The sequence below is a fragment of the Rhinopithecus bieti genome, unplaced genomic scaffold, assembly GCF_001698545.2.
Source record: "Rhinopithecus bieti isolate Rb0 unplaced genomic scaffold, ASM169854v2 scaffold_42745, whole genome shotgun sequence".
NCBI lineage: Eukaryota > Metazoa > Chordata > Mammalia > Primates > Cercopithecidae > Rhinopithecus > Rhinopithecus bieti.
In genome coordinates, this window is record NW_016819184.1 from 6,027,426 (window position 1) to 6,044,659 (window position 17,234).

General features: G+C 47.4%; 1 protein-coding gene across 2 annotated transcripts in view; it reads left to right on the forward strand.

Moving 5' to 3' along the window:
* CPXM2 (carboxypeptidase X, M14 family member 2) overlaps nucleotides 1-17,234 on the forward strand; it is a 146,482-nt gene that overhangs the window by 95,612 nt on the left and 33,636 nt on the right. For both annotated transcript variants that reach the window (XM_017858729.1, XM_017858730.1), the window contains exon 7: nucleotides 15,976-16,064. In XM_017858729.1, coding sequence (XP_017714218.1) covers nucleotides 15,976-16,064 — 89 coding nt within the window. The remainder of the gene's footprint in view (nucleotides 1-15,975; nucleotides 16,065-17,234) is intronic.

The following is a 17,234-nucleotide window of genomic DNA, read 5'->3' on the forward strand; positions in this document are numbered from 1 at the left end:
TGTGTCTTTGAGTAAATGCTTACTCAGGTAGTATTCCACTTGCCTTATTTTCACATGATGATATTTGGGGTAACCTCAGGGTGGCTTGAAGAAAGGGGGTTTTAATTCACATGTGCCACCTGCATCTTTGGTAATGTCTTTTCTGGACAGGCTGCTCTGTCCTGGCCTTTCAGGCATTCTAAGCTTGTGCCTGGATGAAACCTGCAGGCCACAGCCTCTTCATCCTGAACACACATCTCCAGGTAATGGAGCTGGCCTGAGATCACCCACTACAGGGCGTCATCACCTCATGGGGCTTATAGGAACCTTCACATTCCTATTCACCTGCAGTCCATCCACGCAGGCAGGCCGTGGGGACATGGGGCACAGTCATCGCTCAACCCCCAAACTCTCCAGTGAGGCCTTCCCACTCCTGCCCAGTGTGAGGTGTGGGGCTGGCTACCTGTGGGACTCCTAGACCCTCCCAGCACTGCCTGGGGCAGGGTACCAGCTCTCAGGCTATTTCTGTAGTAACCCCCTCTCCATGAACTTACATTTCCTGTATTTTCAAAGCATACTGAAGGTCATTTAACTGTTTTTCTCTCAATCCCATAGTATTCATGATCTTGCTAGCCAACCTCAGATTTTTACAATCCAAACCTCATATTGGTGAGAAAGACAGATCTTTCTACCTAACTGCTTACCCTCACACTGGTCATATATATATTTTTTTATATTTATGTGTACTTATTCAATTGTGCAACTTTTTTTTATGTCATCAAAAGCATTAGAGACCATCTGTCTTTGGGATGCTTCTCCTTTAGCCCACGGACAAAATGCCATGTTTTCAATCTGCCTCAGACGGTCGGAAGTTCAGTTGTTTCTAATCACTGCATTCTGTAAACAACCCCACAGAGAACATTCTTATTTCTCTGTCCTTCTTTTGCGTGTGTCCACAATTATTTCCTGAAATTAGATTATGATAAGTAGGATTGCTGGTATGAAGAATGTGCCCAGTTTCAAGGCAGATGCAGAGAGAATGTGGAAGGCCTGCCTGATCGTGGATGTGGGCCTCCTTCTGTGGTGGGCTGGTGCAGGAATTGCCCCAGGACCGGTCCCAGCATCCTGGACCTGCCGGGCTCTCCAGCACAGGGCGACTGTGAGCACAGGTATCTTCAGGGAGGCATTTATGGGCTCTGGCCCTCTTAATGCCAGCCCAGGAGTCTTGCTCTCCTGTTCTGCTCGGCACAGCCTTGGTCTGCTTGCTGGAAAAAGTAACCCGAGGCTTTTCTCTGTGGGTAGGAATTCATCTGTTGTTGGTAAAGGACAAAGGGCAGCCTGTAAGAGTCTCATGAAATAAATATTTCTCTGTGAAGTTATTCTTGGTGTGTGTGTGTTTGAAGATGGGCCCTGGCGGTCCTTTAAACCCTCACAAAGTCAGGGTTACACTGTGAAATCTGAATTCATGTATGGACTCAGAATGGTTCTATTTTCTACCCCCCAAATATTGAGGACTATTTTTTTTCTAGAAGTTACTTAGCAGTTTGCTTAGAAGGGAGTGGCTGTTCATGCATGCCGCCTGATGGGGTCATGTCCAGGGATGGGGCTGCTCAGGGGCGCAAAACAAGTCTTGCTCATCACCCTGGTGCTAGAGAGATTCCTTTGTAAAAGTTATTGAGGCCAGGGCCAGGGATTACCCAAGGTGACCTCGTGGTTTAAATGCAGCCTCTCCAAGTCTGCACTTCCCAGGCCTCTTTCTCATGAAACATTCATTTACCTTTGCTTCTGTATCCCTTTGTTCTGTCCCTTTCTTCCCTCACCGTCTTCCTGTGAACTCTCCGGTGGGGGCGGACGAGGGTGCTGGTGGTTTTTAAGACTCTATGCATAATGTTTCCAGAAATTTTTGAGCTGAAAAGTGAATTACCATATACCATGATCTATTAATAGAATTTTTAAAGCTCAAAAGTAAAAGAAAATGGAGAGTTGTTGTTGAATGGGTAAAGACTGTCAGTTTTGCGAGATGAAAACATTCTGGAGATGGCTGGTGGTTTCACAGCAAGGTGTATGTACTCATCACTCCTGCACTATACACTGGAAAAATGATCAAGATGGTAACATTTATGTTATGTGTAGTTTTCCACAATTAAAAGTAATTTGGCAGGGCATGGTGGCTCACGACTGTAATCCCAGCACTTTGCAAGGCTGAGGCAGGTGGATCACTTGAGGTCAGCAATTCAAAACCAGCCTGACCAACATGATGAAACCTCATCTCTACTAAAAATACAAAAATTATCCCAGCGTGGTGGCGGGCGCCTGTAATCCCAGCTATTTGGGAGGCTGAGGCACAAGAATCACCTGAGCCCGGGAGGCGAGGTCACAGTGAGCCTAGATCACACCACTGCACTCCAGCCTGGGTGACAGAGTGAGACCCTATCTCAAATACACACACACACACACACACACACACACACACACACGCAGCCTTAAATAAATAAATAAAAATAATTTAATTGCTATTAATAAAAAACAGTAAAAGAAAGTCCTCTTTTCTAAGGTTGAATGGACTAGTCCATTTTGCACTGAATATCTATGCTTATCAGAACCTGGGGAGAATTCTGAAGATAAAGTTTTAACAATAAAAAAAACGCGAGTTAAGAACTGTGCCAGCTGACTGGCCAGATGGTCATGGCCTTGATGGTTTTCAGAGATTTTGCTGTTGCAAACAACACTGCATTACACACTGCCTGGCTCTTAAAAGGACCAGGTGAGCTTTGCAAATGATTACCCCACTAGGCTACAGGGTTGGTACCCAGCATTGTAGGAAATGACCTTCAAGATAGGGAGGTGGCTGTGCTTGAGCCCCTGGAAATGCCCAATAGCTTCTATTATGAATGTGTGAGGCTTTGGTGTCTTTGGGGGAAGTTGTCACTCCTTCTACCTCATCTTCCTGGCCACCAGGTCTGAGCAACTGTCCTCCCTCTGCACAGCACTGAAGTGTCCAGGGTTCTTGGGTGTAACTCAGAGAACCTAGTAACAGGTACAGAGATCTGTGGACAGGAGCCACTCCCTCAAGCACAGAGGAGCTGCCGAAAGGCAGTGCCTTGGAGTCAGTCCTCCAAGTCGGCCAGGAGCAAGTGACACGCTGCGTCCTTCCTCCCAATATGTACATCCTCCCAGCCCAGGTTCACTAGTTCGTAATTATTGAAAAGCTATTTTAATTGTAAGGCCACCACCTGTCTTGCTAAGCTATGATGTTTCAGCCAGTCACCCCACCCACCATTAAGATGAACAAATTGGAGAAAGGAATGGGCTGTCGCTCTGTTGGGTCACTATGGGTGCAAGACTTTGTACATAAATTGATTTGCTTTGCTCCCTTCCATTTTTGTTTGCAAAGTCGGGCCTGTAGTCTGAATACCCTCTTGTGCCAAGGAGTTGATCATTCATTTGGGCCCCAGGCCTGGGCTCTTGAAAAGATAGGAATTAGAGGGCATGAAGCAGCCATTGGCTTCCTCATTCTAGGCCTCCTTTTGCTGAGGGTGATGTCATCAGAGTCTTTTTGATGGGCATTGACGAGCTTCTTGGAGTTGCTGAGTACCAGCTGAGCCCTTCTGGTTGCCGGGGCCTTAAAAAGGAGATGAGTTCACACTGCTTTCAGGGGAAGCCTGGTGGACAGAAGGGTCATGAGCTTTGGCTCAGCTCGGACCTGGGTGCAAATTCCACTTTTATTCCTCTGCAACTGTGGTCTAGGTAGCCTGTGCAAATGTTCTATGGTTTACTTTCCTATGGAGTGGAGGGAATACCTTCGCTGTAGGGGTGTGGCTGAGTCCTTCAACTTCTGTGGTCATTCTTTCATAAAACATTCAAATAAAATAACACAAATATTCCTTACAGTCCGATGGGAAATCCCAAATCTCCTCCTTCCCTAGGGATTCTGGGGACTCTGGGGTGGCTACCCACCTGTCTTCTACTGCTTGCGGGGCCCTGGGTTGCCTTGGGTCTTCCCTGCCAGTGGCTCTGGGTTCTAGAACAGCAGTCTCCACTGATGCCAATTTGCATGTGTGAGTATTGCAGAAGGTCTGGGGATAACAAAAGGGCAGCCCAGGCAATCAGCATTTCCCTTCCTGAGTTTTCTTGTCATCCCAGCAAGGGGAACCAATCTGTTGCTCACTGCCTTCCTCCCCGGTCTAGCCCGCTGCCCTGCCGCACTGGCGTCAGAACTGTGCTCTCCCTGGGGAGATCTTTCCTATCTGTCTCTGCTTCTCATTTCCCATCTCTGTCTCTGCTATCCCCTGGCTTCCTGTCTCTGGGGCTTCTGGGCTGGGGTGGTGGGCGGAATGTCTGGGTTTTTTTTTTGATAGAGACCTTCTTCCATCCTGGCTAGCTGGTGCCTTGCCTTTCAAAACCATGAGTTCCGTGAGAAGAGCTCTGCTACTCCCCTAGGAAGCAGAAGAGGCTGCTCTTGTTTTGACTGTAAGTTTCCAGCAGCCCCTCCATTCCTGATCCGGGACTCTGTGAAGACTAAATGACTGTGCTTGTAGAGCACCAGTGCATGGTTAGTGCTCAATATGCTTTATTTTTCCCAATTTTCCCTTCTTCATCCTTGCCCTGCCCGAGGTTTGGCTATTTTGTTCTGTGGCTGCCTCATTTCTGAGGTCACCAGATCCCATAGGTGGTGAGTGGATGTGAGAAGATACTTCCTCCCATTAACCCTGTCCTGGTTTTGTTTTCTGTGCTCTCTGTGACTCGCTAATGGTGCTAAATCATTGCTTTCCCAATAACAAGAATGCCAAGGCCTCTCCCTGTGCAAAGTACTCTGGGATTTGAGTTTGAAATAACAGGTCACATGGGGAACCACAGATTTCTCTCCTGGCCTGTCTCAAACTCTGGGCCTGGGTTCAGCTGTGCAGCAAGAAGCCTACTGCTCACTGTACAGAAGCAGCTCACTTCGGAAGGACGGCCTCTCGCAGTGGGCATTTGTTCAGGGCTCGCCATGACTGACTGCACCAGGCTGGATAGTGTCCCCAGAATTCATGTCCCCCTCAGAACCTACAATGTGATCTTATTTAGCAACAGGGTCCTTGCAGATATAATCAGTCAAGAGGAGGTCCCCCTAGAACCTTGTATGTGATCTTATTTAGAAACAGGGTCTTTACAAATGTTATCTATCAAGAGATCATACTGGATGAGGGTGGGCCCTTAATCCAATGACTAGTGTCCTTAAGAAGAGAAAACAGACATACAGAGGCACACAGGGAGAATGCCACGTGACATCAGAGGTGGAGGTCGGAGTGATGTGGCTAGAAGCCAAGGGTTGCAGACAGTCAACGGACATTGGGAGACGCAGGGAAGGATCCTCCCCTAGAGCTTTTAGGGAGACTGCGGCCCTGCTGACGCCCTGAAGCTGTATCCTTCAGAACCGAGAGAGAGTCCGTTTCTGCTGTTCCCAGGCTGGAGTGCAGTGGCACCATCTTGGCTCACTTCAGCCGCTGCCTCCTGGGTTCCAGCGATTCTTCTGCCTCAGTCTTTCTGAGTAGCAGGGATGACAGGCATGCACCACCACACCCGGCTAATTTTGTAGTTTTTGTAGTAGAGACGGGGTTTCTCCATGTTGGTCAGGCTGGTCTCCAACTCCCAACCTCAGATGATCTACCACCTCTACCTCCCAAAGTGCTGGGATTACAGGCATGAGCCACCACGCCCGGCCCCCATTTCTGCTGTTTTAAGCCACCTGGAGTGTGGTGTGCTTTGTTATGGCAGCCCCAGGAAACCAATACTGAGACTCAAAGATGGCACACCCTCGTGACTGTCCTCAACCCAACGATGTGGCTTTATAATTTTAACCCCCACCCTACCTTCCATTCTCTGTTCTGCCATGGTAATAGGGTGATAGCATCGCAGCTTCAGGTGGCTCCCTGTTAGAGACCTCATGTGCCCTAGAATGTGCATCTTCTTCATAACTGGCCTTTCCCAAATAACTTGACTAGAATGTCCACCCATCCATTTATTCATTTACTCACTCACTCATTCATATATTAAATACGTATGAGGTGCCTGCTGAGGCAGATGCTTGGGAATCTGAGATAAGATAGATACACTTGCTGCCCCTGTCTCTCCTGGCACAATGCGGGAGACCTGCCTGTACCTGTGAGACGCCTTTATTCCTGGTGAATCCTTCTCCGCTGAGGTGGGATCAGCCCTTGCTGGCTGCAGCCTGTCCTCCCAGCAGCAGAAGGCAGCTTCCCCTTACTGTTAAATATAGTGAACTCCAAGTTTCTCTTCAAAGAACCAGTATGTCAGTATGTTCAACTCTCTTATTCTTTGTTCTCCATTTTAAAGTTTAACTTCCTGGTTCTCTTTGCCCCCTCACCCCTAGTTTCAGTAAACAACCTTTTCCACCAGTTCTAATCAGTAGTTCACATCTGGTCACCTGCTCCGTCCTGAGTCACCCCTGGTCACCTGCTCTGACCTGAATTATCCTGAGTCACCTGTTCTGTAACCACCCTTCTCGCCAAACTACTCACCATGCCACTCTGGCTCGCACCCCTGCCCTCTAAAATAGCCAGTTGGAATCAGCTCAGACTGTGAGGTCCAACCCTAGCCAATAGCGGAACAGCACAGCAGCAGGGGCTACCTGCGTCAGGAATAAGAACCCTTTCCCCTCCCTCGTTCAGGCTGCTCTCACCGTTGCTCCATCTGCACATTGCACCCTTCCATAGAAGTAAAATTGCCTTGCTGGGAAGATTCTTTGAGTGCTGGTTCTTCTTTTCAGCACCAAGGAACAAGCATTTGTCTCTAACATTATCAAGTTTAAATAAATGTGAGATTTCTCTTCATGGTCCAGCTGCCCAATGTTGATGATCTTGGGAAACTGTTAAAACAGTGACACTCTTGAAAACTGTCTTTCCCGACAGCTTCCCTGCCAGTCAAGCTGCAAATTGGCCCAGGGCTGTCGGCACAGCAGCATCTGCCAAGGAACCAGAGGGTTTCCTGGACTCCCTCTCCCACAGCAGAGAAGCCGTGTGATGGGGACATAGGAAACGGGGTGGAAGTGAGCGAATAAGCACAGAGGATGTGCTGCCACCTCTGAGGGGCCCTGTGGGGTGGCAGATTTGATGCTCTTGCTGACAGTGATGACCCAGGATCAGGTGAAGCTGTGCCTGGGAGTCTGCAGCTCCTGGGTCTCTCTTGGCCTTGCTCTGTAGGAATTACTTTGTCATAAGAGCAGTCAGTGGGGTCTGGACAAAGGTGACTGCATCAGACAGCCAGCTCTTTGTGGGAGGGGGAGGGGTTTCGTGCTCAGCTCACATGTGGAGCCAGGCCATGTGTGTTCAGGGGTCTGCTGAGCATGTTGGGGCTTAGGGAGCTCGCAAGGCCACCGTGGCAGCTGTTCCTTGGGTGGGAGCTGGTGTTGTACCAGATAAAGAAAAATCTCCTGTGACCTAGCACCTCCGGTGTCCTCAGTCCTCAGAGAGCACTTTGGGGGCTAGGGATCCTTTTTTTTTTTTTTTATCAAGGTGAAATTCATATAATATACACTAAGCCTTTTAAAGGGTACCCTTTGGTGATATTTAGTGTATTCATAATGTTGTGCAAGCCCCAGGTCTCTCTAGTTTCAAAACTTTGTCATCGCCCCCTAAAACCTCCCTGAACCTGAAACTGAACAGCAGGTTCATTGCTCTCACCGCATGCAGAGTCCAATTAACAAGAGTGAGGTCTGGTATAAAGAAAGTGGTTTATTCTGATGCCAGCTTAGGGGAAGAGGCATCTTGTCTTTAAATGTGCTGCTTCACTTTCCGAGCAGAAAGTGGGCACTTTTAAAAGGCAGGGGAGGGAACAAGCAAGGGTGAAGGGTCCATGCTAGCTCTGATGCCTTCCCTACTGGTTGGTCGGGCTGGTGACTGCCGGCACCTTCATGGGCAGGCAACCTCCTGGAGGGGGAAAGTTTCATATCGGGCTTGCTTTGCTTTATAAATCCACTTGTAACTCTCCAGACTTGTTTTGGAGCAGATAATTAAAAGAACTTGCCCGGTAGGGAGAGGCTGGTGAAGGGGGAGGTAAAAGGTTGTATCTGCATTCCTTTTTCTTTTCTTTCTTTCTTTCTTTCTTTCTTTCTTTCTTTCTTTCTTTCTTTCTTTCTTTCTTTCTTTCTTTCTTTCTTTCTTTCTTTCCTTTTCTCTTTTTTTTTTTTTTTGAGATAGAGTCTTGCTCTGTCACCCAGGCTGGAGTGCAGTGGCACGATCTCAGCTCATTGCAACTTCTGCCTCCGGGGTTGAAGTGATTCTCCTGCCTCAGCCTCCTGAGTAGCTAGGATCACAGGTGTGTGCCACCACTCCCAGCTAATTGTTGTATTTTTAGTGGAGACCGGGGTTTCACCATGTTGGCCAGGCTGGTCTTGAACTCCTACCTCAGGTAATCCACCCACCTCAGCCTCCCAGAGTGCTAGGATTACAGGCATGAGCCACCACTATTGGCCTGTATTTGCATTTCTAAAGGGCTAAGTAGGAAGTGGGGAACTGGGGGAATAAGAAAAGAAGAGAGAAAAAAAAAATAATTAAACCATCTCTTAGAAAAATGGGGGCTACAAATCCAGAGTAATCATTCCCCAGTCCTCTCCGCCATCCCTGGGTAACCTGGAATTTGCTGTCCCTGTGGGTCTGCCAGTCTGGATGGAGCATTCACAGGTATCCTAAGCCCAGGCTTCTAGGTTGCAGGTGAGCTGCCTTCCCAAAAAAGGAACCTCTTTTCCCCAGTCAAGCACCTACTCATTTCAGTCAAGGTCCCAACCAGAAGGCAGCAAACAGCAAGCACAGCAGCCCAAGAATCTTGGTCCCTTTGAAGTCCCAGTAATGGGACTTGATCTGGGATTCTTACTGTTCTTTTAAGAATAGTCCTATGTACAAATCACCTGAGGTCAGGAGTCCAAGACCAGCCTGGCCAACATGGCGAAACCCTACCTCTACTAAAAATACAAAAATTAGCTGGGCATGGTGGCGGGTGCCTGTAATCCCAGTACTCAGGAGGTTGCAGTGAGCTGAGATCACGCCACTGCACTCCAGCCTGGGTGACAAGAGCAAAACTCCATCTCAAAAAAAAAGAAAAAGAAAAAGTCTCATGTAGTGAGCAGGCGCTTGGTTTGGGGCTCAGGAGCCCTGAGCTGTGGCTGGTGTGGGTGCTGGTACCAGCAGAGGGTGAGATGGGTTCTGATGCTGCCAGGCCCACCTGGGGCCTCCTTCCACCTTTCCTAGATCTCCTCTTCCAATTGTGTCCCTTTTCCATCTCTGTCTGCACTGTCATCTGGTCCCCAACATGGCTCACAGCCCAGCTGCATGGGGAACTGGCTGTAGCCACCTCAGAGCCCAGGCCTCCTACCACTGACACTCAAACCTCAGCCAACCTCCTCTTCCTTCCTCCTCCTCTAAGGGATTGTGGCCTGAGTCTCAAATCACCACGGTTTTTTGAGCCAACTGAGGGTGTGCCCCAGAGAAACACAAGTCACAGAAGCATCTGTGGCTGTTTTTTCCAGAGGTTCTCAGGAGATTTAGTATTTATACATTTTCCTTACAAGAAGGGGGGCAGGTTGGCACTGAGGCAAATGATGACATCTTTGGGAGACTTTAGTGCCCGGTAAATCTACATTTGACATAAGATAGGTGAACATTTGAAGAAAAAGGGAATAGAGGAGGCAACGTCTCAGAGGGGGTGAAGGATCTTGTCTTTTTTTTGGTGCTTGGGAAGATAAACTGTGCCTGGGAAGGATCTTGTCTTTTGAAAGGACTGGTTTCTGTTTAGCCCATAGGGTAGAAAGCCTAATGACTGGCAGCGAGGAATGGGGTATAATGAGGAGTGTCCCATCTCCATCCATTGTAGCTGTGAACTCAGCTTCCAAGGTTTCTCTGGGATTCTCTTGGCCAAGAAGTGGTCCATTCAGTCAGTTGGGGGCTTAGAATTTTATTTTTATTTCTCACTTCTGAACAACCTGTGGATGTGCATAGGGTCCTGGGAATGTCCAATTGTTTGCTGTCGGGTATGGGGTCAGTGTCTTCTTGAGCTGCCTGATGCCGAAGAGCTTAGGCCTCGTGTTTCAGGGAAGGCAGCCGGAAGCAGGGCCTCTGTCTCTTGTTCTCTCTCACACATGTGCTTGCTTCCTGAAACAGAAGATGAAGAGGAACGCAGCCTTTGCCACACGTCTGTCTCTGTCTGCGGATGCGTGTACTCCTTCCATGAGCCTTGAATGAGCCCCTCATGGCTGGGGGCCTTGTATCTTTCATGCTTATTTCCCCAGCATCTCACACAGTGCTGGGCATGTAGCAGTGTTCAGTGAACAATAGGATGAAGTCAGTAAAAGCTTTTTGCTTCAAGATTAAAGCTACATCTGCATAAATCAATGGGCATTGGCCAAATGTAGGTCATATCTAGCCTAAGATGGGATCATGAGATTGCTTTCTCATATACTGTGGTCGTTAAGACAGCAAAATAACAGGCTGATCAATTAATAATTAAATTTTTAACTAGAAGACATCTGCAGGCATGCATCTGCCGAGTCAGAGCTGTGATCCTTAAAAAGCTAAAGTGATTTAAGCCACATAATTAAGTTGTCACAGGAAAGGAGATACCGAGCCAAAGTTGCTTGAGCTGGTTGGAGAGGGTGACCAACCAACCCAGGCTGCCAGGGACTGAGGGGTTCCAATGACATGATGCTTCCTGTTTAAAACCAGGACAGTCCTGGGAAAAACCGGGATAAGTTGGTTGCTTTGTTGTTAGGCCACATGTTAGAGTCCCACGTACTATAGGTTGGGGAAGCGACAGATAAAATAGAGTGTGTTCAGAGGAGGAAACCGGGGTAGTGAGAGCCCTGGAAATAATCATCATGAGGGCTGTGCAGGGAATAGGGATGTTTAGGCAGGAACAGAGACAACTTAGGGGAAAATAGGCTACATTTCCTCCAAATCTGTAGGACCGTCATGTTACTGATGGAGGGTGTCCAGGTTCTTGGCATCTTGAATAAAGAATTGGACGAAATGCATAAACAAAGCAAGGAAAGAATGAAGCAACAAAAGCAGAGATGTATTGAAAATGAAAATGAAAGTACGCACCACAGGGTGGGGGCGGGCCTGAGCGTGGGGGCTCAAGAGCCCCATTACAGAATTTTCTAGAGGTTTCCACTGGTCACTTCATGTATACCCTATGTAAATGAAGAGGATGAAGTAAAGTTACAAAGTCATTTACTTGGTGTATGCCCTCTGTAAATGGAAAGGGTATTTCCTGTCATAGCTGAAGTGTTTCCATTTGATTTAGTTCTAGGAAGTCAGCATGAATTGGCCTTATGTTTCCTTCTTCCAGGCCCTATTCTCCTGCCTCCATCGTACATGAAAGGGAGAAGGCTTAGTCATCCTAGCTGAAGAGGAATGAATTAAGATCAGCAGGTAGACTTCAGCTTGGTAAAGGAGGACCTTCCTAGCAATTAGGGCTGAAAATAGTGCGAGAGGCTGCTTCGTGAGGGTGTGAGCTCTTAGTCTCCGGAGGCCTCCCATGAATTTATGTCAGGGATATCTGAGAATAGATTATTGAAAGGAGGTGAAGGGTAGTCCAGGTGATTGAGGGATTTATTTTATGACCATGTCTGAGGAGTAAGAAATGACTGAGATGAGGGTGACCAGAAGGCCCTACAGGGCAGCGGACATTTGTACTGGTCTCAGAGGAATCAAAAGAAAACCACAGGAGGATTCGGGGGTGAGGAGGCAGAGATGTTTAGGGCAGGTAGTAGCTTCCTAGGGCTGGTATAACCAGGTGCCCCAAACTGGTGGCTTAGAATAGCTTATCCTGCCACAGTTCTGGAGGCCAGAAGCCAAGAGCGAAGTGTTGACAGGACTGGTTCCTTCTGGGGCTGTCAGGGAGAGTCTGCTCCAGGCCTCTCTCAGAGCTGCAGGGAGAGTCCACTCCAGGCCTCTCTCAGAGCTGCAGGGAGAGTCTGCTCCAGGCCTCTCTCAGAGCTGCAGGTGGTTTGATGTCAGCCTTTGACATCCGTCGGCTTCTAAGTGCATTACCGCAGCCTCTGCCTTCACTCACCTGGCGTTCCCCCTGTGTATGTCCGTATTCAAATCTCCCTATCAGATGAGGCGTCACCTAATGACTTCACTTGAACTCAAAAGGCTTAGTAAAAACCCCATCTCCAAGCAAGGTCACACTCTCAAGCACTGGGGGTGAGGACTCCAACATAGCTTTTCTTTGGTGGGGGAGCACAATTCAGCCCATAATAGGGCAGGATTAGTAGACCAATTTGGACAGAGCAGAATGCTTGAGTAGTTTAATAAGGGAAGTAAGGTTGGAAAGAGCGTTTCAGGCTCCACTCCTGGAGTCTGTTGATCCCCGTAACTAAGGTGTTGCAGACGAATCAGCTGGTTTTCCATACACAGGAGGTATAGAAGTAACCACAGGAAGGGATCAAAGCTCCCTCTGTGAGGATAAAGCCCCCATAGACTGGATCAGCCTGAATTTCTGTTTCAGAGGTCAGAAGTCCTACTCAAATTAGGTTAAGAAAAATGTAAAGAAATTCGGGCTCACATAAGTGAAAATTCCAGGTGCAGGTCTGACTTTGGCTTCAGGCAAGAAAAGAGCTAACATTTCAGGGCCTTTGTGTGGAGGTCAGGGCTCCCCCTGTCACTAACTTGCAGACTGGCAGGTTGGCCACAAACACTTCCCACTCACATCCTACCCTCCGAGGGCTCCAGCAGAAGAGTCTGTGCTCCTGCAAGCTCTGTGAGAAAAGTCATCTGATTGGTCTGGCTTGGATCCTGGGATCATCTCTGAGCCAGTGCCCAGCTGAAGGAAGGAAGTGTGTTCCTGAGTCACAGGACCACACTTGCATATCTGAAGCACCTGGAATAGATTCCCCACATGAGTGTTACCGGAAAGGGGTCCCAATCCAGACCCCAAGAGAGGGTTCCTGGGCCTCACGCAAGAAAGAATTCGAGATGAATCCATAGAGTAAAGTGAAAGCAAGTTTATTAAGAAAGTAAAGAAAGAAAAAATGGCTACTTCATAGGCAGAACAGCGGCCTGGGCCACTCAGCTGCTTCTATTTATTGTTACTTCTTGATTACACGCTAAACAAGGGGTGGGGTATTAATGAGTTTTCTGGGAAAGAGGGAGCAATTCCTGGAACTGAGGGTCCATCCATTTTTAGACCATATAGGGTAACTTCCTGATCTTACCATAGCATCTGTAAACTGTCATGGAGCTGGTGGGAGTGCCTTTAGCATGCTAATGCATTATAATTAGTGTATAATGAGCACTGAAGACCACCAGAGGTCACTCTTGTTGCCATCTTGGTTTTGATGGGTTTTCCCGACTTCTTTACTGCAACCGGTTTTATATAAGTGGGGTCTTTATGACCTGTTCCTTGTGCCAGCCTCCTATCTCATCCTGTGACTTAGAATGCCTGACTTACTGGGAATGCAGCCCAGCAGGTCTCAGCCTCATTTTCCGCAGCTCCTATTCAAGATGGAGTCGCTCTGGTTCAAACAACTCTGACAGGAGGAAGGGCTTCTCTTGTCTACAGAAGGAAGCCGGGAATAGCTGGCTTAGATGACTAACTGGCTCTGTCTATCGACTCTGGGCTCAGTCCTCACTCATTGTGCTGGGCTCCTAATAGGGAGGGTCTCAATAAAACTTTGCCCAATCAGAATAAATGGACAGGTAAGGGAGTATTTGTTCAAAATGTGGGTGACTGGAAGTTGTGAAGTTCTGAGACAGTTCTGGAAAAGGTACCCATACCTTTCAGAAGCCCGATTAACCTTGAGGAAGGAAGAATGTTGCCTGTTGCCAAACACAGTGCTCTTTTGTATTTAGGGCTCTCAGTTTTTCTTCAATCCTTTTTGAGAACCTTGAAGGCATAATTTGTGTTCCAAAACAAAAGGGGCTTTAAAGTCCTTTGAAAAGACGCCCCCCGAGGTTTAGGGCATGTTGAATAGCTCTTAGATAACAGCCTGCGAGTAAGTTAGGTGTAAATGAATGCGAAATACATGTTTTACCTTTGCTTTGAAACTGGCAGGTTTGGAAATCAAGGGGAAGGCAGCTTGCCCGAGGCGTGGTCAGCCTCTACTCCCAAAAGGAAAGGGCTTGAGAAATAAATCACTGAGGCATCTGGCTAAGCCTAAATGGCTTTGCTTTCTTGTCTGGACAAAATGCCAGTTGTACTCCCACGTTATTTCCCTTCCCATAACAGTTATTTGTTTGTAATTGCATGACTGGAAAACTGTTTGTGAATATTAAAGCTGTATTTTCAGTGCTTGAGTCTATATGTGATTTTTAACTTGTTGCAAGTGGCCTCTGTTCTCAAGGGTGAAGCCAGTCTTTAAGTGAACCTTGATCTTTTTGAATATGGCGCTTGTGACCTGTGGCTGTGGGGATGCAGGCACAGGGCTGGCTCAGTTGATGGCAGATGTATGTAACACGTGCTGAGTATTCTCAAACTGTGAATGTCTACAGAGCCAGCTGGGATCCTGTTGCAGTGTGGTTTCTAATTCAGTAGATCAGGGCTGGATCTAGCGAACAGCCAATGCTACTGGTCTGTGGACCACAGTTGGTGGCACAGATCTGGCCTCGCTGCTCCACATACTACAGAGTGCTCATCCCCCTACTGCCCTTACTGCCTCTAGAGTGGCCCTGAGAGCCACTGGGTTAAACAGACACTGCATGGTTCCCACATTGCTCACACGGTTTCTAGGGAAGCGGGTTTTCTGCATTGGAGGGAGCGTTGAACAGAGCAGGAAATGCACCACATTTCCAGTGTCATCTTCTTGACGGAGATGTCACCAGGCTGACTGGGGGACCTCAAGGCAGATGGAGTGGTCCATTCAAGGCTGCCCTCCTTCTTGCTCTTGCTCCTCCGTGTCCTATCCTCTCTTCTCTGTGTTCTTGGTTTTTGTAATTATATAAACCATACACACTTACAGGAATGCAGAGAGGGAGTCAATTTATATGGAAGGGAATCAAGTGAAGAGCAGACATTGCCTCCCTGACCCCCGAATCCCAGTCCCCAAAGGTCAGCTCTGTTAACACATTCTGATTATATCCGCTAGGGTGCTTCAGCTCCCACAGCAGAAACCCCAGTTCCCACTGGCTTAGCTGCAAAGGTTGGTCTTTATCTTGTCCAAGGTTGGGCTCTGGGTTGGTTGATTCAGTTGCTCTTAGTGTTACTGGAGTTCTCTGACTTCTACTGTGGGCCATCTACACCACGGAAGTCATCCTGAGGCTAGCTCTTCTTGAGGTCAGATGGCCGTAGTAGTGAGTGGGCAATGTGCTTCTGCATTCTTACTGCTGGGGAGAGATTGTTACTCAATCCTCCTCTGTGTCAATCAAGTCCTTCCCTTCAATCTGGATCAATGACAGTGGCCAGTAGATGCTGTGTTCTGATTGGCCAGTCATGTTGGAGCCCTGGAGCTAGGGACTTGAGATCTTCCTAGAAGTGGGAAAAGGGGATTCCCAAACATAGGGCTTTTTTAGGAAGGAAGGAAGGGGAATGAATGCTGGGTAAGAGACTTATAGGGTCCACATCCTTCCAGAAGTCTCCGTGCATATGTGTGGAGTCTTGATACCCATTCATTTATTTATGTAGTGCTGACAGCTTGCTGGGTGCATAGATTTGTCCCATCTATGCTAACAATAAACCATTGAGAGAGGTACCATTCTTTTTCTTGTTTATGGGTAAAAAACCAAGTCAAACACTGTGCAGGTAACTTGCCCACTTACATACTCATCCGGCATGTAAGTAGAAGAGCAGCGATTTGAACCCAGGTATTCTGGCTCCACACTCTTAACCACTGGGTAATTCGGACACCTAAGTTGCTTCCTGCAGTTTGGTTTTCTCATCTCTGAACCAACCTTAGAAGCTAGAGATTGGACTGCACTGTCCCTGCAGTCCCCATGTGTCTCTAACAGAGATGTCATGGGAGATAGAAGGATGGGAGTGAATTCAAAATCATGTTTCTGTCCCTAGATCCTAATAACTATTATCACCGCCGGAATGAGATGACCACCACTGATGACCTGGATTTTAAACACCACAACTATAAGGAAATGCGCCAGGTAAGACCCAGATCACAAAGCCTCATGCCAGGAATTTGTCAAAAAAAGCAACATATTATGTGTCCATAAGCGCTTAAATTTTTTTTTCCAGAAGTTGATGATTAGGGATCTGAATGATCATTTGATGTGCTGAAGACACATTAAATGCTTGTCATTTCAAGATTCGGGGTTCAGGTGACCAGAGGAAGGCTTCCTGGCTGGCAGATTATTGAAACACAATTTGAATCCAGGTTCTTCTCAGTTAATACTGTAGATCTTAAGAATTATTGTGGTTTTGAGTGCTATTTAAGGATGTTGGTCAGATGCAGAGTTGAAGAAGAAAAAAGATCTAGGATAACATGATAATAATAGCGGAAAATATTCACATAGGACCAACTTATGTACATGACCGTGTCAGTCCTAATAACTCTAGAAGGGTAGGGACTGTTGTTATTGTTATTTGCAGATGGGAAAACAGCACGGAGAGACTATAGCACTACCCCTTATTATTCAGATTCTCAGAGTTTCAATCTTGATTGCATATTGGAATCACCTGGGGAAATTTGTAAAGCTAGTGATAATCGAGCCGCATCTCAGGCCAATTAAAGTAGAATCCTTAGGAGACAGGAGCCTGGGGATCCAGATTTTGAATCCTCTTTTGTGATTCTGCTGTCCAGCCAGGTTTCAGAACTACTGGTTGATAGCTTCATAGCTCTTAGTATTGTTAGAAAGAAAAGACAATCCCAGATGAGATTTTTTCCCCAGATTTAATTATAGAAACCCAATAGTTCTGAGGTTTGACAGCATTTGCATACTGAGTGCACAAGGGGGAAGGGACAGTGTGTTTATTAGGACAAGCTAAAAAGGCAGTACCTACGCTAAGTGCGGTGCCTATGAAATCTTGTTCTGCGCCCACCCCCAGCAGGTGCTAGAAAGCATGGGGAGGAGCTGGCAAATGAGAAATCCTTAGAGAGTTAAGAATCTGAAGAGACAGAACATGCAGAAATGTCCTTCTGAATACATTTACAGAACAAGGATCCACCAAGGGCAAATTAACATGGCTCAAAGGGAGGGCTTGTAGGTGCTAAGGGAGGGGAGCAGCCCTCCAGTACAAATGTGGAAGATGTTTCTGAGGTCAGAGTAATTAAGCGGAGCTCCAATCCCATGGAATGAACAAGCTTGGTTTGTCTT